The following is a 21,455-nucleotide window of genomic DNA, read 5'->3' as shown; positions in this document are numbered from 1 at the left end:
GAATTGAGGACATGGCATCTTTTGTAAATGGCGTTTCTAAAACGACGATATTATCGATGTTTTTCCAACAATACATGTTATTTTTTCATTTGGTTTGCAAATAATAATTTTGTAAAAAAGTAGTGGGGGTAGTAGCTGTGCTAAACTGTCAAACTCACATGGTATCTGTCGAACGACCTTGCAATTCTATCCTTTTTCGGACACAACATTCGTTGCCGGTTCCCCCTCTTTTTCTTCATCTATCACGTTCTCCCTCCTCTTAGGCTTTGCAAGTGATATTTTTTTTTATCTTATTATATGATTCGAGGAAAAGAATGAAGAAAAACGTGTTCGTTAAATAAAATCAATGTTGCCGTCTAAAGCGCTTGATATTTTTCATTTTTTTCGCCGTTTTACTTGTTTTTTTTCGTTGTTATTTTCGCTGTTTTTTCTCTCTCTCGCTCTCTCTCTCTCTCTCCACCCTCCCCCCCTCTCTCTCTCTATCTATCTATCTATTTATCTATCTATCTATCTATCTTTCTTTGTTTCCTTCTCTTTATCAATTTACATAAAGCCGTAAAAGTCGATGAAAACTACACAATATTACTAAATTTGTAAGGCAAAGTTAACTAATTAACTCTTAAACTTTTGCGAATATAATCGTTTTTTTAGATCGATTTATGTGAATTCACATTCAATCTTCTCAAGCTTTATATTTATTAAGTTATTCTCAGGAATAATCTCAAATTTATAATTTTCCAATCGAACGTAAGATTCTTTTTTTGTATTTTTTTTTTCTTTTTTCTTTTTTTTTCCTAATCTATCAGATATCACGTAAGTGTGAAAATGCAATGAGCTGTAGTATTAAGCAACGTGGCGTTAAGATTGAATCATTTAATAGTTATTTTTAAGCATAAATAAACGTATTATTTTATTATTATTATTTTTTGTTTCTTTTTGCATGTTTAAGAGAAAAGGTAAAAATTAACGACGCACTGTCGCGATAATAAAACAAATTAAGTTATGTAATAAAATTGTCATTCGTTTCCACAGATAAATGACGACCAAACATAAAAATCAAAAGAAAATGAATTCAGGAAGACAAATATTAAGTTTAATCCATCGTTTTATTGAGTTCATTGCTAAGGGTATATTTACATTAGCAGCTTATATTGGTGGCCCAGTAGAATCTCAACCACCTATAAAGGATTTGACACTTTTACATAATGCAACCACATTAGCTTTTAAAATTAGGAATAAACAAGTATGTTAACCAATATCTAATATATGTAAATCTAATATTATTTATTAGTACTGTGTGTTACTTATCTATATGGGATTTTGTTTAGTTATCTTCAGAAGAAGTAGTGAAGTCATACATTGACAGAATAAAAGAAATTCAACCAGTATTAAATTGTGTAGTCGAAGAACGCTTTGAAGAAGCGCTCAAGGAAGCTAAACAATGTGATGAAATGTTGAAATCTCCCAATGCACCATCCGTACAAGTACTTGCCAAAGAGAAACCTTTCTTCGGTGTTCCTTTTACAACCAAGGTAAAATTTATGCCTTATTTATGCAATAACTACTCGACAGAGATATATATATTTATTACTATTCTATAGGATTGTATCGCTGTTGCTAATATGAAGCAAACAGCTGGTTTGATTCTTCGTAAAGATTTTGTCTCTGAGAAAGATGCAGAGGTGATAAGACTGATGAGAGCAGCAGGAGCTATACCATTAGCGTCGACCAATGTCTCAGAACTTGCAATGTGGTGGGAAGCACATAACCGTTTGTATGGTACCACCAGAAATCCATACAACACAAGGTAGTTCATTATATTTGTAATAACATATTAGGTTTAAGGTTAGAATGTTAATTATCATACATTATTGCACAGCGCATTCCAGTCGTTACATTTGCTGCTCTAGTTTTATTTGAATTTTTTGTGTTATTATTTTTAGACATATAGTAGGTGGTTCTTCTGGGGGTGAGGGCTGCATACAAGCAGCAGCTGGTTCACCATTAGGAATAGGATCAGATATCGGTGGCTCCATTCGCATGCCATGCTTTTTCAATGGAATTTTTGGTCATAAACCTTCCAAAGGTTTATATTATAACAAAAATCATTGATGCCTATTATTAAAGCTTTATTTTAGCATTAAATTAATAATTGAATTTAAATTTAGGCATTGTTTCAAACGATGGTCAATATCCAAGTGCCCATAGCGAGGATCAGAATCAATTACTTGCAATAGGTCCTATGTGTAGACATGCACAGGATATGAAACCTATTCTTAAAATACTCGCTGATAAGAATGCAGATATATTGAATTTAGATGATAAAGTTGATATTTCAAAGATCAAGGTAAATGGAATGTTCCTAAAACATAATCATTTTCAATAAATAATTATAATTGTACTTTTCTACTTAGTTTTATTACATGGAGGACGACGGAGGACAATACTTTGTGTCCCCTGTAGATCAAGAAATAAAATGCGCTATGAGAAAAGTGCTGCTTCATTTTGAAAAAGCATATAAAATAAAAGCTACGAAAATACATGTGCGAAAATTTAAAAAAAGCATTGCTCTATGGTTAGCGAATATGACGTCTAAAGATAACAAAGATTTTTCGTACGAATTATCCAATCGGAACGGAAATATAAATATTTTATGGGAATTTGTGAAGTGGTTAATGTTCCTAAGTAATCATACATTAATTGCTCTTCTAACTGCAACATTTGAGAGGTTTGGTATAAAACATGGGAGTGAGCAATACACAAAACTTATACAAGAAAGTAAAGACCTTTACCAAGAATTCAAGGTAGGGTATATAGACGTTGTTAATGGTGTCTTTAAAAATCACATAGGAATCGAGAAAAATCTATTCTGTGTCTGCATTTCTACGTATAACAAATCCACGCCTATAACTTGTTAGGATCGGACTTCTCTTGGCTGTTTTGCAATGTATTTGCAAGAAATAGCCAGATATGATTTGTTCTTGCCATAGAATCATGGATCGTATGTTTGTTAATGGACATGATTTTTATTTCCTCACGAATCCAACGTAAATCTGACGTGGAAAAAGCAATATTTCTATGGTATTGCGTGCTTCTTTTATAAGTAGTACAATATCATTTTACATTCTGCATGCAAATAGATACGAAAAATCGTATTAGCAACACTCTTCGAAATTATATTCTGACATTTTAATTCTGACAAAGTGACGTTTCGACTTAGAACCGACGCATGCACCTCAATATCCATATAGATCTTCAAATAATATATACAATGAATATACGTGTATTTATAGTTCTATTAAATTTCGCATATTTTCAGGATATTTTGGGAGAAGATGGTGTTTTCTTGTATCCGACTCATCCCACGGCAGCGCCATTACATCACGAGCCACTTATAAAAGCATTTAATTTTTCGTACACTGCAATTATTAATGTTCTGGGCTTGCCAGCTACAGCTTGCCCGTTAGGATTAAATAAGCAAGGACTTCCTATTGGCATACAGGCATGGCATTATATTTACTTAATTTTTTCTTTAAAATCACAACATATCAACGTTAATTTAATAAATTATTTATAGATTGTTGGTGGTTTAAATCAAGACCGTTTAACGCTTGCCGTTGCTGAAGAAATTGAAAAAGGATTTGGAGGTTGGGTTCCTCCAGTCATCGTAGCTTAAAAGTATGGGTATTTTAGACAATAATAATGGAAAGTGCATTGAAATGCATTAACATACCAAATCCTGCCTTTCTCAGCTCTTGAACAATTCAAATCTTCACAAGGAAAGATATCTGTGCATTAAAGTCGCTAGAAGAAAGGTAAACATTAACGTTATTTTCGTGTTAGACGTGTTCGATGTCAAGGATGAATTATTATTTTTCTTTTTTTTTTCTTTTCTTTTCTTTTTTTTTTTTTTCCTTTTTTTCCTATTTTTTCCTATTTCTATATAATGATAATATATCTTATATAAACTTATTATTATTATGTCATGGTAACAAGTATAAATAGATGTTTCATTAATAATTCATTAATAAATTATTCGCGTTGTTGAAAAATCTATTTTAATAAATAATGTCTACAGAGTATATGATTAATAAGCGCAGATATAAAACTACCTCTGATTGAGCAACTGAATCTTTATGACTAAGTATTTGTAAATTTATACTTCAGAAGTTTTTCTATATAATGATGCATTCGCATAAAAAAAACTATAACAAAATCGTACGAGAGGTATATTTGTATATAAATAGAATATTCTGTATCAAATGTTGAGTGCAGCTTTTTCTTCCCCTTTTTCTTTCTTTTCTTTTCTTTCTTCTTCTTTTCTTTTTTTTTTTTTTTTACCTCGTAGACTTTTGTGTAGACTTTTCTATTTTCATACACAAAAGAATGTGATAACGAAATCATTTAGTAAGAGAAAGTGCTTTTTGGTAATGTAATAAGGTATAATGTTATTTAAATCATCTATTGATGTTAATACGTCGTATATATAAATATATTTTATTGTATTATAAATAATAAATTTTTACTCTATTATTCCATCAAAAATTCTCCGATACTCATTTCCTGTTAGGATAGGTTATCTCACAGGAAATTGTATTGTACAAAGTAAAAAGAAAACAAACGTTTATTTTGTTCGAAAATATATTTTCATTTTTATCATAACAAATACAATGTTTAAATGAAATTTTTCGTGTTTTTAAAAGAATATATTCTTAATAAATACATGATGTATTTGAAGTTCTGCGATCGAGTGTTTGTGGAATAAATAATTTATTACATATTTACAAGTACAACGAATACAATTTCTGGAGAATACCTTGACGTATAATTTTTAATAATTTTAGAAAGAGCTTACCATACGTCCATATAAAGTAGATAATATATTTAAAAATATTTAAACGCATGGGGTCTATGTATTTGATCTAAATTTATAGCAATTTAAATAAGCAATAAAAATTTTATTAATAGAATACAGGAACTTCATAAAAACGGTATTAGCTTCAATTTGGCTATAAATTTGTTCAACGTAGCCTCATACAAGCATGCATAAAAGCATATATATGTGTTGCATATATCAGTCCTTGTCGTACGAGTAAATATTTATGATATGTTTTTAACAAATTTTCATTATTTCTTTTCTAATATAAAAATTATATTTTAGGAAGCTACGATATTATACTGGTCCACAAAAAAAAAAGAACAAGGATCACCTATAAGAAAGTATATAAGTACGTGTAATACATTACAAAGAAAAAAAAAAAAAAAAAAGAAAAAAGAAAAAAAAATACTTTCACTTTCATCACAGAAGTTCATTAACAACTGTATCGTCAAAGTATCGACAAATGTACTTGGCGTTATTTCTTTCCAATTATACCGTGTGTCACTTAAAAATCTTACATACAAAACTAATTGTATAATATTTATCTAGAATCTTTATCGCATACTTCGAGGAAATATTTAGTATTGACATAAAGAGATCACTTTTACGTAATGAGATTCATTTCCTCCGTTGGCGTATGACTTTTACCAGTTCTAATGAGTACCTTTTCCGATCTATTTTCTAATGAATTGTCTTTGCTATCTTCACTCTCAGGCCTACTAGATATCATTTCGAATTCGTTCGAATTCGTTTCAGATTGTAACTCGAGTAATGCCAAGTCATCGACTTCTCTTAAATGATCCATTCTATTATCCAAACCATTAGTTTTAACTTCATTACCATTATTACTTTCAGAAACTTCTATTAAACGAGTTCTATCTTTTTGTTCTTCTATCTTGTTCGCATTTTTCGAGTCGAAAGAACTAACTGTAGTTCTAATCAAACTTAGCTCCACGCTTTTCCCATCTCCATTATTTCGATAGGATTTACCAAAACTCTTGAAACTTTCTTTTTCGTGTTTGTGTCCTTCGAAAACTGGTTCATTTCTTTTGTAATTTTCAACGTTCTTTGATTCCACGACTTTGTCATCGTCGGCAAAGTTTGTCAGTCTTTCAGAAGTATTCTCATTTCTTTCATCTTGTAATTGTTCCTTTTCCTTTTTCAAAGCTGCCAATTCAGCTTCCTTCATTGCTGAATGAATGACTGGCTCGGCCCAAAGACCAGGATTAAAGGATGGCCCAGTGCCCCCTAATTCGGCAGGTAGAATATCCGTTGGGAGATGCTCGTGAAGAGTACTAAGATTATTTCCATGCAGATAAATCTAAAATAATAATACTATATTAATCGTAGAAAATGTTTCAAAATTTTTACACAACGCTGAAATAAATTTAAAATAAATTTAAATTAAAAGCTTGGATAGCATCTAAGTTAAATTATAAATAACATATTATTAAAATTTATGACATTATATCAGCTCACACAATATTAACCATTCAATGAGTCGGATATCATTTAAAACGAACAATGTTTCAGGAAGTTATACTAAAGAATAACTCGAAACTCACCTTATTACGAGTCTTTTCATCCAGAAAAGGTTTAACAAGAGCCAAAGTAGCTTGAACGTATAAAGGAGCCGAAAGGAAGTGTATAGCCTTGAATCTGGCCGGAAATCGACCACGAAGCGCAGCTATCAAGTTTCGAAGAGCTGCTGCACCTAATGCACCGCCTTGCCGCAGAGAAAATCCACTCCAATCTACCACAGCAACGAAACCGGATTGCTGTAAGAATCAAATAAAAGCTAAATGTAGTTGAATCTTCCGGGTAAGTTACATAGGGATTATGATATTTTAATCGAGAATCTTCTTTCTTAGCGAACGAACCTGATTTCTTGGATCTTGAATTAGAATTTCAAGGACTAAAAAGATAGCTCGTTGAACTGATAACGCTGGCACTGCAATAGGATCCCATTGTGAAGCTAGGATTACTAAAACACACCTGCCTTTCCTAAAAAAGACATTATCTTTAGATTATGATATTCTTATCTAGATTAACATATTCTTATGTATTTTATCGTTCAACATGTTAAATGCCATACCCCGATTTTTTACAAAATCAATACATTCCTCATTATCATAATTATTACAGTAGACTTTATTTTATTATCCTTTCAAGCATTACTGATTAGATCTCAAATTAAAAATCCTTCACGGCATTCAACGTGTTAAACGATATGTCTTAACGAATCGGATCGATTTAAATCTCTCGATCTTACCTGTCGCGAGCAGGTAAAACACCGGGTATACCAGCACGTAAAGCTCGTTGCAAGGCAGGATCACGAGCAGTAAGATTACCGAAAATATCCTGTCGATGAGCTATCTGAGCCTGATAAGCAGCTATCAGAGCAGCTGCTTGCTCGGCCCGATACTTCCGTGCGAGCAGGAAGCGCGTAATATATTCGTCCGTGCAATGTTTCAAGTCTAGGACAAGCCAATAATGATGGTAAACACATACATATATATGTACATATATATATATATACATATATATGTATATATATATATGTATATATATAAAGAGGAAAAAAAATTAAAAAGGGACGGGGTCATTGTTATGCTCAAGGCGAAACGGGAAGCAGTTTGAATACGGACGCGGAATTATATCGGACAGGAAGGCACGAACGAGACTTCACCGGAAATTCGAGGCTTTTCAAGCAAACTACTAACTCCTCTTACAAAACATATCAATTGTACATATATATATATAATATATACAATTGTATATATATATGCATGTATATGAAATTGAAGAGAGTAAGGGTATATAAAAATCGTCTTACCCACATCCGGCATCTCTCGGAGAATCGCTCGGACCGATTTAATGGCCAGCTTTTTGTCTCGCTTGTCCAACTTCGCATCTTCTTGGTAAATACTCCGAGAAAGTGACGTACTTGTGTGACCACTCGGATCCCACATATATTCACAATACTCCGACATCTTTGAAATCTTTTAATTCCTCTTTTCTTCGATGAAAGACGAGGAAGATCTTAAAAATAAAATTAATTCGATTTTTACACATTCACCTTTTGCAATATCAGTCGTTTACTATCTCTTGCTTCTTGAGCCATCGTGGTACTCGTAATACGAACTTCGAGTCTACCGATCGAATTACGCTGTCTTAAGCTGATCGTGACACTCTTTGCCAACCAAGTATGTTTTATAAAAAATTCTTGGTAAATCTTGACACGAAAGATCAATGTCTATAGACGCGCCCATAAACAAATAAACTATGACAAATCGCGATTTATCATTTTACTTCTTTTTTTCTTTTTTTTTTCTTTTTCTTTTTTTTTTTTTTTTACAAACACAAAAAGTAAAAGAGCACATTTGTAGGATCTCGAGTAAAGTAAGGAAATACAAAGAATCTTAAGGAAATTATTCACCGATTAATCATAACTGTTTTATTCGTATCTTAGTCAAATAAAAGAAGAACACTCATTTTATCAACTTAAATGCTTCGATCCAAAGAATAGAATAAATCATGTAATTTTGTATCATTCTTTTGAAAGGTACAAAATTTACGATGATTCATACGAACCAAGGACAATGATCTTAAGGATTTATCGATTAAAAAAGAATCTTATTCGAAGGACACAGGATCGATAGATTGATCGAAGTAGATTAGTGAACACTGCTCTTCCAGCTTTCTAAGAATGAGTCATCGCCAAAGAAGGCGAATCACCTCGACATCGAAAACTCCTTTCGATAGACAATTCTTTAATCAATTACGATCATCGAAAGTCTTTTCTAGTCCGTTGATTACGACATTCGTATACACATGAACATTTCGTGATCGAATGTAAGATCTTATGAAATTGTCCGTGTCATTGTCGCGACAGAATTTTTTTTTTTTCCAATAATTATGGAGTTGCAAGATCATAAAAAAACATAAAAAAAATTCATCAGAATTATAATTTATAATATGTTAATCATTTACATTTCAATCAAATGAATACATCAATCCAAAAATGAATTGCATAATTCATAAAAATTTAAACACGCACCAAGGTTAGCTTAATCATTCATAGTATTTACTAAATTCTTTGAGGCTAATTATTAATCGAAACGCTTTCGTACCTCACAACCTTTTCTCTCTTTCACTTTCTACTTCTGAAGAGATTATAAAACCCAAGGATAATCGTAGAAAAGAAAGCAAAAAAAAAGGAGAGAGATCACAGAAAGGATCTCTGAGATCGAACGCGCAAAGGTAAGCTCGATCAGCGACTGACAGGTCGCCGATAAAGTCGCATGCTAGTGGCCGTTCAGTGGAGTTATAGAGTGTAGCTCTTGTGAAATATGAAAGAGCAGGATAAAGAGAGAGAGAGAGAGAGAGAGAAAGAGATGTATATATACCAAGGAGAAGGACTCAGTTGAGTTGTGAGAGATAGAAGAAGACAAGAGAAGCCGGTTACCTGTAAGAGTGAGGGACATCGACCAAGAGAGACAGAAGAGGACAGGACAAGCCGGTTAGCAATGAACGTGCGAAAGAGAGAGACATGGAAGAAGAGGAAAAGAGGAGAGGGAAGAATGGAGGCTGACTCACCAGCTTTCTGCTCGTTGCGCCGCTATTGTGAACCCGTTCTCCGAAAAATTCAAGCGTTCATCGCTTTGGTACATTGGCGTCGAGAGAAAGAGAGAGCCAGTAGTAATACGTTTGTATATAATTTCATAACGTGGACAGGTGTAGAAAAATTATGAGGAAAGAACATCTGGATTACAAGAAAAATAAGAGAAAAGTGATCGATCGAACGATCGTCGAATCGACAAAAATTTCTTTTCTATCTTCTTGTATATTTCTACACACACATCCGCACACATACATAAAACTTTGATCATTTTACAAAAGACGAAAAATATTCGATAACTTCTCTCGATGAAATTCCATATCACTTAGACGCGTACAAAATATTTTCTTTATTATCAACGATAATAATTATTCTTGTTATGACAAAAGTCTCGAATAAATGTAACAAAGAAAATTAACGGAACAGATGGTACATATTCGATATGTACCATCGTACATAAATGCAAAACATCTTGCTTCGTGCAAACAACGAAGAGAACATATCACCAGAACAATAAACGTTTTGAAAAAAAGAGAAAAAGAGAGAGAGAGAGAGGGGGGGAGGAAAGAGAGATATATTTGCGAATGTATGCAATCGTCACGTCTTACTGACTATTCGACTGGAGTACGTGCAATCGAGTCAAAGAAGCACAGTATACTACGCGCGTAGCACATAATTAATAGATAATTGTCTTGTTTTTCTTTTTTCTTTTTTTTCTTTTTTTTTTTAACTAGTTACGATTAGTAATCTGGAAGGACAACGAAGAAAATAGCGTAACATACTGATTAATCGTACGTGAAGATAAGACAACTATTAGTCGCGTTGTCATAATACTATATATATATATATATTTATATATATATATATATATGCACTTCATTATACAATTACGGTGCATTCGAAATATCGCTTATAACTATTTTATAGCTAGTTTATAAAAGTCATGTCAAAAATATATGGATGCATATAAATTTAAAATTATGGTAATCGATGTTTCGAATCTTTGAATTCAGTTCGTGAGACGTGATAACCTATCGTTTTCTAATGAATATTACTATGGAATCGAGATTTGCACTTTTCCAATACTTCAAGGACGAGCCTCGATGATATCGAATGAGAACGTTCGAATCGATGCAAATCGATGCGAACGTTCTCCTCAAGAATACCTATAGAAAATATCGATTCTAATACGATCAAGATAAAAATGTTCATATGTTTGTTTCGAATAGAAACGTCTTTGAAGAATAGAAACGAAGTTGAGTTTTTCTTTTCTTCTTTATTTTGTACTATTCTTTTTTAAAAGGTGTATATGCTTCGATAAGTATTATTCGTGTACAAGTTGTGGAAGCGAAACAAACCGTAACGTAGACCATCGAGGACGTTACGCAATGTGACGCTAGAGAACTGGTAAAACGAATTGAAAAAATAACTAGACGATGTTTAATTTTCTTCTTTTATAATCCAGGATATTCGATTAATCGTACAAATCTCTAATTAGCTAATTGTCTCAAGCACATAGCATTTTCAAACCACAGATTGAATCAAAAGTAATTATTCTTTTTCGTGACTTATCGAATTAATTTTTCTTTTTTAAATTGCAGAACTACAGACCTAAGAACTTTTGTTCCATTAATCCGTATTGATATCATTAATAAAAATAAGTAATTGGAGAACTATTTTTCTTTTCATATGTAAACGACAATACAAGACTCGAATTAGTATATTTATTTATTCATAATAGCAATAAATTTATCTTGAAAATTCATTCTATTTATAAAGAATAGTGTTTTATCAAATAGAAATAGTCAATTGTTTGAGTTCCAATTTATTTCAATGTTTCCATGAGAAGAAGTCGAAACTATTATCGATTTATTAAAGCTCATCCTTTATTGAGCTTAAATAAACTTGGAACAAGTTTATCGATTCTCTATCTTTCTCTCTCTCTCTCTTTCTCTCTCTCTCTCTCTCTCTCTCTCTCTCTCTCTCTCTGTCTCTCTCCGTCTCTCTCTTTCTTTCTCTCTCTCTCTCTCTCTCTCTCTCTCTCCGTTTCGATTGAATTAGAGATGATACAATTAACATAACGTGAAGCTCACGGCGATATACTACGTTTTTTATTGGCTAATGATAGTAACACAGTTTAATTGCATTAAAAAACAAAAAAAAAGAGAGAGACAGAGAAAAATTTACAACCAAATTGACAATTGGATCTTAAAAATAAATTATACTTTTTTTTATTCTTTATACAAAAAAAAATATTGAAGCAAAAACTTTGATGCTAATTTCAAAAACGTCATTTAAATTGGTTTCGATGGCAACCTATTACACGTGATTTCAGAAATGCGGCAAAAATAAATAAAATAAATTAGTAAATTTAAATTTTATTCAAATATCTTATCTTATCGTATTTTATTAATGTTGAATACTGTTCATCTAAATGATATTCAGAAACTGTGTATCGGAAGTATTGGAAAAAAGAAGTATATGATTATGTACAGCCAATTGACAGCAACTGAAAAAACTTATTTACTTTTTGTATTGAAAACAAAAACGCGAAAGACAAAGTATTCGTTCATTTTCAAAGGCAATGATATATTTAAAATAAGAAATTAAAAGAACTTTTTTTTTAAAAATAGGCAAAAGATACCTTTTTCTAATATCGACGTACGTGCAATCGTAAGTTTTGAGTATTAAAAAAAATTTCATTTAACGATCCTACACGATAATTATTATATTATTTTTTTCTCACAATTTTCGATAAATTATTTTCAATCCCGTATCTAAAACACACAGAATCACTTTGTTTCGATTAGCACGAAGAAACAACGTATTTCTTAGGATATCCTTTTGATTTTTGTTGGCGGAAGAAGACGATTTTTTTTAAATTGGCTCGAATTAACTCGAGCCGGCTTGTCGAGGAAACCGTCCGGCGCGAAACTGACGGTTCGAAACCGTCAGCCCGGTAACCGACCTCCGACCATGAAAGAAGGCGCCACTCTATGGATTCCCCGAACGACCATTAGAATAGACGGTTGGTAACGATGACTGTAACTTGAGAAAGTAGTGCCCTGTTCTTTTATCCCGTTAACACAATATTTTATTTCTAATATTTTTAATTGTACCGAGCAAAGGAACATTTTCCAAACATAAATCTTCCTTTACCTTTCGACTAAACGATTAAGGAAAAGCCACGTGGCTTTCCAAACCAATCATACTTATAATCGTGTCTTATAAAAGATAGAAAATCGACTACTCTTGTATTTTCTAGTTCACAATGCGTCCTTGTCCGCGTAAATCATTGTTGGCTCGTTAACCGGTCAGGCAAGGTACATTGCACCGAAGATATAAATCATAAACTGGTAGTACAGTCAGCCATATTGTGTCACTGCATGTACCTTATGATCTATACCAGACCGGATATTTGCTTCGATTATGATTACCGAAGCGAAACAGTAATAATCATTCTCCTCGATCATCTTGAAGTAATGATCGATGATTCTTAATGATCGTGGAGCTCCTCCCACCCTCTCTCTCTCTATCTCTCATCATAACGTTCATTGTTAAAAATAAATAAAAATACTTTTTGATGAGTCACGAAAAGAGCATCGAAGAGGGTACGAACATTATTCAAGAGTATAAATTAAGAGCCATTTACGATCTACATATGTAATCGAGTATGTGCTCGAATAGAATCAAGAAGTGTTGGAGCTATGCGTCGAACGTTCCTTGCGTGTTATTACGTTGAAATTTAGAAATCATCTAAATGCAATTGCATCAACTATATCGCAATAAGGATGAACTAATTTTGTATTTTTTTTTTTTTTTATCAAATTTATTATTATTTATTTGAACGGCTTGGAATTGTTATATTTACGAAAGCGAAACAAATTTCGACTTAACACAATTTTTAATAAACAGTTACCCATTATCTACACTGTGGTAATAGCTAATATTTGATATAAAATTCAATGATTGACTCGTATAGAGTGAATTTTTATCGACGAAATTAATCTAGTCGACTATAAAGAATTATCCTTGTTAAATTATGCTTTTAATTATAAAAATTGTCTAAATCGAATTCATTAAAGCGATACTTCATTTACAATTCGTGTCAGAGATTATCATATTAAATGGAAATATTTCGAAAGATATATATTACTTACGTTCGTTAATTGGTATTTGAACCAGTCACTTGTACTAACACTTAGATGAAATCGATTAAAAAAAAAAGTCTAAAAATATGTAATAAGTATTTTTACGAATTAGATCGTATTCAAAACATTTCCGAGACAAAATGATACAAATGACTTTGTCTGGATCAAATAGATCAACATAGATCGATTGAATTATTGAATTATCTTTAAAAGAAAATAGATAAATATTAATCTGCTTATGTGCAAGCTACTTATGATTTATAAAATCGATTTTTTTTGTCGCTGCTATAACTCGGCCATTCATTTAGAATAAAAGATAACAGATCAAGTATTAGTAAACCAGTTCGTAAAATTAAAAGTAACTCTAACTTGTTCTATTTATTTATTTTGCTTTAGTTTAAAAGTTGAAATCGCAAAAATAAAATGTAACGATCTAAACTTTCGTCTTTTAATCACGAGATATTAATCTCTGTATCAGTAAACAATAAGCAAAGAGATATCCTGTTTCTTTCGCTATTGCTAAACCAGAATGTCGAAAGGAACGAAAGAGTTGGTGGGGAGTAGTTATATGATGGTTCGATAAATTCGTCGTCTCTCCCTCAGCGAATAAATGAAGAGAACCCTTTTTTTCATCAGTTTGCAGTAGACTTTGAAATCGTTCAAGGTTCATATGCATTGATAAAAACGAATAACATTGGCTATCTTCTCGAAAAAAAAGGTATTCTAATTGGTCTAAAAGATAATCTTATCGAACCGATCCTATCAAATTTTGTTCGTTCTTAAGGACAATCTTATTTAATCGGTCTGATTAAATTTATTTCGTGAATAAAAAAAATATTTGAATGAACCGTTGTACGTCTATATATGTGATTAATAGTCTCCCGTTCGTAATTTACTACTTATTAGTCTTTTTGTGTGAACATATATTGAATCATTAAAAATATTAATAGCAAATTATTACAAGCACAGGATCAAAAAATTTGTACGAAGAACAGCAGGCCGACTAAGGTATGGCATAAGTATAGTTCGTGATCAAAGAATGAACCATAAAACGATCCCTCTTTCACCAAGTGCTAGTTAAATAAAAAATTTATCAGCGATTACTTTAATAACCGTATATCAGCATCGTCGCTCCCAGTCGAGTCTGTTTCGCGATAGAAGCATCTTGCTTTCGAATTCCTTGTTGCTTGATTATTAATGTTTGATTATAAAATAAAAAGAACATTCGATAAAAATTTATGCAGATTCTTGTAAGATCCGTGATCGAAATTGGATTAAAAAAAAGAAATTGTGTGAGTGTAACAATTAATTTTAGTGCTATCGATCGATAATTTATAAGTTAAATATCGTTAAAAAATTCGAGATTATTAAAATCTGCGTTAGAAAAATCGAAAGAAAAAATAGTGTTATAATAAATAACATCGAATAAAAGCTATGTTGATTTTTAACTCGACAGTTTAATCGATCACGATTACCACAATCAAATATTAACCTAAATAACTTTTATCTCTTGCGCATGCACATACGGGATCTAACTACTAACATACACATCGTATACGTCGTCGATACTTCAATTTCTTCCATGTACGTAGATTATTCAAATAATTTATTTTAAAAAGTATATTATTCTTTGAAAATTTACAATAATATCATTTATATAATGATATTACCTATTTATATATTGGAATATAAATATTATAATGACGATATAGTTGTCTAATTTTATAAAAGTCTTTTTATGATATTACACGTGTTATTATAACAATCTGTAATTACGATCAAAATTATTCGTTGAATCTTATTTTTATTGTACTCTATGTATATGTATGAGGGTTGAATCTTATTTTCATTGTACTCTATGTATATGTATGAGGGTTCAGTTAAATATATCGGTATATATTCACGCATACAACTACAAGGAAACAGGTTTGTAAGTGATTTCAGTCTCATAAGAACTGTAGAACACTTCGGATCGAGCACGCTGCTTCTAACTTTCTTTATTTTTATATATATATATATTTATTGTATTCTATCATCTATAAGCAAGAACATTGAAACTGCATATATAATTTGATAATTTTAAACATAATTTAAGCTTCTAATAAAATTTCTTCGTTCGTATTTTTAACTAATCGTGTAATTACAATTTTATTTTATAACATTATGCACAGATTAGAAAAGAATTTTCGATAAACTGACAAATAAAAATATTTTTTTCAGGAGAAATCTAACAAAATGATTCGAAAGGTGAATAATTTTATTCACGTTGGCACGTGCGCCATGTACACTTACGTTACTTTTCATGCTTCCTTCATACAATCGATTCCATTTGTGGAAGAACTATTTTCTAAATTTGACCCTGGAATATTGAAGTTTTTGACGATGTGGAACATGGTAAGTAGAAAATTTTCCTTTCGAGTTATCTAACATTTTTTTTTCTTCTTTCATTATACCCTTTGACATTTTATATTGCCAAAAAATTTGATAAGAGATAAAGAATTTTAATTAATCCAACGAGCATTCATTAAAAATTCATTCTTCGTTTTTTATATAATCGAAGTCACAAAATTGAAAGCTTGAAAAATATTCTATTCAAATATATATATATATACATAAATAAAACAGACGCTTATTCAAAAATACATATAAAATATATTTATCAAAGTAGACATAATTGATTTTACGATTTCATTCGAGATATAAATAAATATATAATTATGTATTTATCATACTTATCAATTGTATATAATAACAAGGTCAGCTTTATCGAAGTATTATCAATTATATATAAAAAAAAAAATATGACATATCATTCGTAAAATGATTTTCAAAAAGAAAAAAGAAAAAAAAGAGAAAATAAAAGGGAAAAAATCCGATTATAGCGATACAAAAACAGCGATAAAAGGCGCTATTTTGACTTCATTCATTAAGAATGGAGAATCTGAAATGCATCAAACGCATTGCGGTAAGCGATTATATACCAAATACCGTTCGATTTCTCACGTCTCTCACATCGAGGTCATGGTATGACGCATAACTTGTGCGACAAAAAAATTATAAAGATAACGAGAAAAATTACGAGAGAAAGCAAAAAAATTAATTTTATTTGCCAGTTTACGCAAAATCACATTGCAGGTATACAGCAACTTTTGAGATAAAAAGTTTTCACGTTGTATTAACATTGTGTAATGACACATAAAAAGCATGATTCGACAAGTTTTCCTTTTTTATTCTTTTTATGTTATCATTACATTACATTACATTGTCATACTTAGATATATTACTAAGTTATATGATATAGACGTTTACTTATATATTCCCTAGAAAATGACAACAATTATGATGATGTCAAGCATACGCATTTTGAGTCTGCGCAGAAAATCAGCCGCATACCTCCTCTCCTTTCGCATCCCTCTCTTTCCTCCTGCAGAATTATTCCAAATGATACTACGTTTTTCACGTTATGCTTGTCCTTTTCTCTTTTTACGCTATATATATATATATATATACATATATACTTGCTCCAAAAATCGCTAGACTTCCTTTGGCTATTTAATGTTAGTAATTCCAATTTTTATAAATACGTGAAAGCCAAGCGTATTCGCTTGACAGTAAATACAGCCAATTCGGCAGAGACAAATACACATACAGACTGAGAAAGATAGATAGGTATATCGAGAGAGAGAGAGAGAGAGAGAGAGAGAGAGAGAGAGAGAGAGAAAGTAGATATCACATTCCCCTCCAAACAGGAATTAGTATAATAGGGAATAGTAACGAGACGGAACATAGTACATGAAACGTTAATGGCCATGTGCTCGGTTACCAAAGCCTCATGTGTGATATTATGTCTAATCTACTCGTTATAAAATATATCGATAAAGTTAAACTCGCCAGATTATATTGTATAATGTACGAAAGGAAACAAGAATGCTTTGAAATTTTAATAGTTGAACTTTAATATTTCGCTTTATCATTTTTTTCCTTCTTTTCTTTTGTTTTTATTTATTCTCTTATTTTTCCAACCAGTTACATCAAGATTTCTCTCCTCTCTTTCTCTCTCTTTATCTATTTCCAAAAGCCATGCTCGAAAGTGAACAAGCATCCAACGAACGATGCGGCGCACGCCTTTTCTTTCCTCTGTTCTCTCTCTCTCTTTCTCTCTCTCTCTCTCTCTCTCTCTCTGTCTCTCTCTGTCTCTGTCTCTGTCTCTCTCTCTCCCACCTCTTTTTCTCTCATCCGTCAGTAAGTTACAGTCCGCCGAGACGGTCGGAGTACGAACATCGCGTATCATCCAATTTCAACGATATCTATTAAGGTTTTCCTTTTTGAAAATTTTCAAAAAAGTCTTTCATATAGATGTATGTATACGCAATAAAAAAAGAGCCGATAAGATTTGTTAATAATAGTGCAAAAATCGCACGAGAAAAGTGAAAAATTGTGAGATACAGTGTACATTTCTTGCATGTTAAAGGGAGAGAAAATAAAACAAGTAAGAGAGCACGATCATGCGAATAAAAATAATTAAACAAAAAAATGAAAAAATAAAAATAAAAAGCGAATGTGCTGAAAAACAAACACGTGTAAAGGACACGCAGCTGATACGTAGCCATGTCGATGGACGATGATAAAAACAGTTTGACCCTTTCTTCATCGTCGAGAACGCGGAAGAAACACATCTCATGATTTATAATCTCTCTCTCTCTCTATCTCTCTTGTTTATTTCCTTTCTTTTTTTTATTTATTTAAAGAGATGCCCAAAAGTCAAACGGTCTTTTATTTTTCGAGTTGCGTCTTTCGAATTTATTGTTGAATTAAAAAAAGTAAATGTACGATTGAATTTAATAAATGTGAATGTTGTTTTGCTATTGCTTAGTGAAAATAAGGACAAATAATTACGTCTTATAAGAACTTAAGTTTTATAAAAGCTTTACAAGAAGATTATATAACAAAATTTTTTAATGTGATTTCGCAATAATTACACTTATAAAAACGTTCAAGTTTTTTTACATATAAGATATATAAATTATTTATAGCATTATATGCATTTTCAACGCATAATCATTTATAGTTCTATTTACTTAATGTAAAAATAAATGTAAATAAAAGATATGAAGAATAAAATGTCAAGATGACGTTTGCTGAAACATGAGCAATATCATAAAAAAATTTTAGTGTCCGATAACAAAATTATAGTATCCGAAAATCGTGCAAGCGATACGCGCGCGCATTCTATATTAAGCAACGAATCATTTTAACTGTAGAGTATTTTTTTTTATCAAAGTTCATATACTCCTCGAGATATTCCAGTCTATATGAATTCATATAAAGATAAAAAAAAAAGACAACGATTACAACTTTTTTATCTAAATATCTCGAAAAATGAAATAATTGATAGATATAATAAGAGAATAAGAGAATAAGAGAAAAAAAATGTAGTAGACAACGAATTAAAGAGAAAGAAGTGAAGGATACTAAAGGAACCCCTCGGGTACACTAGCAACGAGGCCTAGTTTCTATCTTTCGCTATCTCCGTTATCGATCCAAACACGATCGTGTCTCGGCTGGTTGACAGTGAGAGAGCACAAGAGTGAAAGAGAAAGAGAGAGAGAATATATATGTATGTATGTATGTACATATATATATATGTACGTATGTATATGTGTTAGATACGAAAATGTGGTAGCATTTCACCTAACGAAAATTAACGTCTAAATCGTCTCGCGATAATTTAGGTCATGAAAAATAAAACGAAAATCTTAAACTAACTGAAATATACTAAAAAAGAAGAAACAAAGAAATTGCGTATGTATTATTCCAGAAGACTCCAGAGAATTGAAGAAAAAAAATAGCCTACAAGATGCGAGAATCCATTCTCATAGGATTTCACGTGATTGCCTGTTTGCAATTCGCATATTCTGTTTATTATGATTATACGTATACCGTGGTGCCACAGAATATCATGAAGGTCCACAGCGCTTTTGGTGGAAGATTTAAATTTCTTACGTTTTGGGACGCGGTTAGTATCGTTCTAAATGATTTCATTTTCGTTTATTCATTTCTCTATTTTTCTATATTATCTAAGACTCCGACGGTCTTTCATTTACTATTACGTATCCATCCTTCTTTTTCTAATTCGAAAAGTATAACTCGTTTGTAACTTAAACATCGCAAAACTAAGGCAAAGAAAAACGAGAGAAAAATAATATTTATATGGTAAACCGCTTAATATGGTTATAACTATTGCGCCATATTCTTATAAGCAATATTAAAGTTAACTTCTTATATAATCGGTGAAAACACAACTACCTACGAATATATATAATACATTTGTGTGGAGATGTATTACCATGTCGACTTAAGCCGACACCAATAGTGTGATATAATCCGACTCGATTTGCTTGGAAACTAGAAAGGGGAGAAGTACGCGCCGCGTAAAATCGTCGTAGTGAGACTATACACTACGCCGATTATAGTAAATAACAAAAGTCTACTTTTCATTCGTTACGTATGATGGTGTAGTACTCATTTATCGATCGTTACACTCTTTCTCCTTTCCTATCGATTTACTTCCGGGTTTCGACTGCTCGGTTTTATTATTACCTCCAACGCGTTCCTTAGTTAATCGAAATAGTTCTTTTGTGTTAATTTCATTATTTATAGAATTACCTTGTATTTTTTTTTTTTTTTTCGAGAAATCTCTACTCGGAATTTTATCAAACATGTTTCTTCCTTGTACGCCATTAAATTTTTTAATCACGTATCCAAATAATTTATTAAATAGCAACAAAGTTTTATTTTGATGACTACATTGCTCGATGGAAATTTCGTTAAAAGCTTATTCAAATTCTATTTATAGACTCACGTCTATATACTCTCACTAACAAACGCTAATAGTTTTTTTATTACATGCCTAAACCTTTTAGTATCGATCATTTGAATTTGATTACCATGTAGGAAAGGACTATTTTATATGGGAAATTATTTGTTTCAGATATTACAAGCTGTATTCTTTTTTATATGTATCATAAATGATTGGTATGGTACCAATGCAGTTAGCCCGAAGAAGCCGCCATTTATACGAAAGCTGAAGGATTACGTGTACGCAACTCTTAGTTTTCCTATAGCCATGGTAGGAAGACACGAAATTTCTAATTTCGTTATAAAAATTATCGTATTAATCGTACTCGTTACAGTTCGTTGGGATTACGTTCTGGTCGATAATGTGCATCGACCGTGAATTGGTATTACCAAAGGCATTGGATCCATATTTTCCATGGTGGTTAAATCATCTGATGCATACGATGATTATGGTGTCGTCTATTATTGAGATGCTACTAGCACCACGAAAGTATCCTAAAAGATCACATGGTCTTGCTGGCCTCCTATTATTTACACTTACTTATTTAATCTGGTGAGTTAACTCGCTAGTCTTTTTTATCTTTTCTTTTTCTTTTCTTTTCTTTTCTTTTCTTTTATGAATCTACATATAATGAAATAATTATTTCTTACGTACAGGATGCACGTAATCTATTTCATGAGTGGTATTTGGGTGTATCCAGTGATGGAAGTACTGACGCTACCTCTGCGAGTAGTATTCTTTATCGTTTTATTGGCATTCGTGTTGATACTCTATTTTGCTGGAGAAATGCTGAACAACCTCGTTTGGGGTAACGAACAAACTAAACAACACAAATCTCATTCCAAGTAGTCGCGCCAACTTGTCACTGGCAAGTGACTTCGAATCATGTTATGCCTCCCATCGGTGGTGGTGAATAAATTTTCTTTTATCTTTCACTCGTTGAAA

At 31.7% G+C, this 21,455-nt stretch overlaps 3 protein-coding genes across 24 annotated transcripts in view; 2 read left to right on the top strand and 1 right to left on the bottom strand.

Moving 5' to 3' along the window:
• LOC124432098 (fatty-acid amide hydrolase 2) overlaps positions 1-7,018 on the top strand; it is a 27,507-nt gene extending 20,489 nt beyond the window's left edge. For 4 of the 12 annotated variants that reach the window (XM_046980668.1, XM_046980667.1, XM_046980666.1 and 1 more), the window contains exons 2-9: positions 1,033-1,243; positions 1,329-1,532; positions 1,602-1,807; positions 1,944-2,086; positions 2,169-2,347; positions 2,415-2,804; positions 3,320-3,502; positions 3,578-4,373. In XM_046980668.1, the coding sequence (XP_046836624.1) occupies positions 1,037-1,243; positions 1,329-1,532; positions 1,602-1,807; positions 1,944-2,086; positions 2,169-2,347; positions 2,415-2,804; positions 3,320-3,502; positions 3,578-3,676 (1,611 nt within the window). In that variant the 5' untranslated portion in view covers positions 1,033-1,036 and the 3' untranslated portion in view covers positions 3,677-4,373. Of the gene's footprint in view, positions 1-445; positions 594-796; positions 957-1,032; positions 1,244-1,328; positions 1,533-1,601; positions 1,808-1,943; positions 2,087-2,168; positions 2,348-2,414; positions 2,805-2,850; positions 3,082-3,319; positions 3,503-3,577; positions 4,374-5,161; positions 5,229-6,046; positions 6,140-6,412; positions 6,660-6,750 lie in introns of those variants that run through there. The other 8 variants (XR_006944178.1, XR_006944179.1, XR_006944177.1 and 5 more) reach the window with 8 other exon arrangements.
• On the top strand, positions 3,684-21,455 carry LOC124432101 (androgen-induced gene 1 protein-like). Of its 7 annotated transcripts, none has more exons than XM_046980686.1 (5): positions 3,684-3,815; positions 15,872-16,045; positions 20,643-20,780; positions 20,845-21,062; positions 21,167-21,455. In XM_046980686.1, the coding sequence occupies exons 2-5, from the start codon at positions 15,887-15,889 to the stop codon at positions 21,357-21,359; spliced, it is 708 nt and encodes a 235-aa protein (XP_046836642.1). In that variant the 5' UTR covers positions 3,684-3,815; positions 15,872-15,886; the 3' UTR covers positions 21,360-21,455. The 7 variants fall into 7 exon arrangements, with proteins under 7 accessions (XP_046836642.1, XP_046836637.1, XP_046836641.1 ...); XM_046980681.1 differs by lacking the exon at positions 3,684-3,815 and adding an exon at positions 14,753-14,943; XM_046980685.1 differs by lacking the exon at positions 3,684-3,815 and adding an exon at positions 15,089-15,235.
• LOC124432099 (clavesin-2-like) lies at positions 5,162-13,036 on the bottom strand. Of its 5 annotated transcripts, none has more exons than XM_046980676.1 (6): positions 12,145-13,036; positions 7,716-7,921; positions 7,152-7,356; positions 6,760-6,883; positions 6,445-6,657; positions 5,162-6,200 (listed from the first exon to the last, which is right to left on the bottom strand). In XM_046980676.1, exons 2-6 carry the CDS (start codon positions 7,870-7,872, stop codon positions 5,484-5,486), a joined length of 1,416 nt encoding a protein of 471 aa, XP_046836632.1. In that variant the 5' UTR covers positions 7,873-7,921; positions 12,145-13,036; the 3' UTR covers positions 5,162-5,483. The 5 variants fall into 5 exon arrangements, with proteins under 5 accessions (XP_046836632.1, XP_046836630.1, XP_046836631.1 ...); XM_046980674.1 differs by lacking the exon at positions 12,145-13,036 and adding an exon at positions 9,013-12,126; XM_046980675.1 differs by lacking the exon at positions 12,145-13,036 and adding an exon at positions 9,348-12,126.

This window comes from Vespa crabro, chromosome 23 (assembly GCF_910589235.1).
Source record: "Vespa crabro chromosome 23, iyVesCrab1.2, whole genome shotgun sequence".
NCBI lineage: Eukaryota > Metazoa > Arthropoda > Insecta > Hymenoptera > Vespidae > Vespa > Vespa crabro.
Note: the sequence above shows the minus strand (reverse complement) of the source record. Positions and strands in the feature narration are given on the sequence as shown.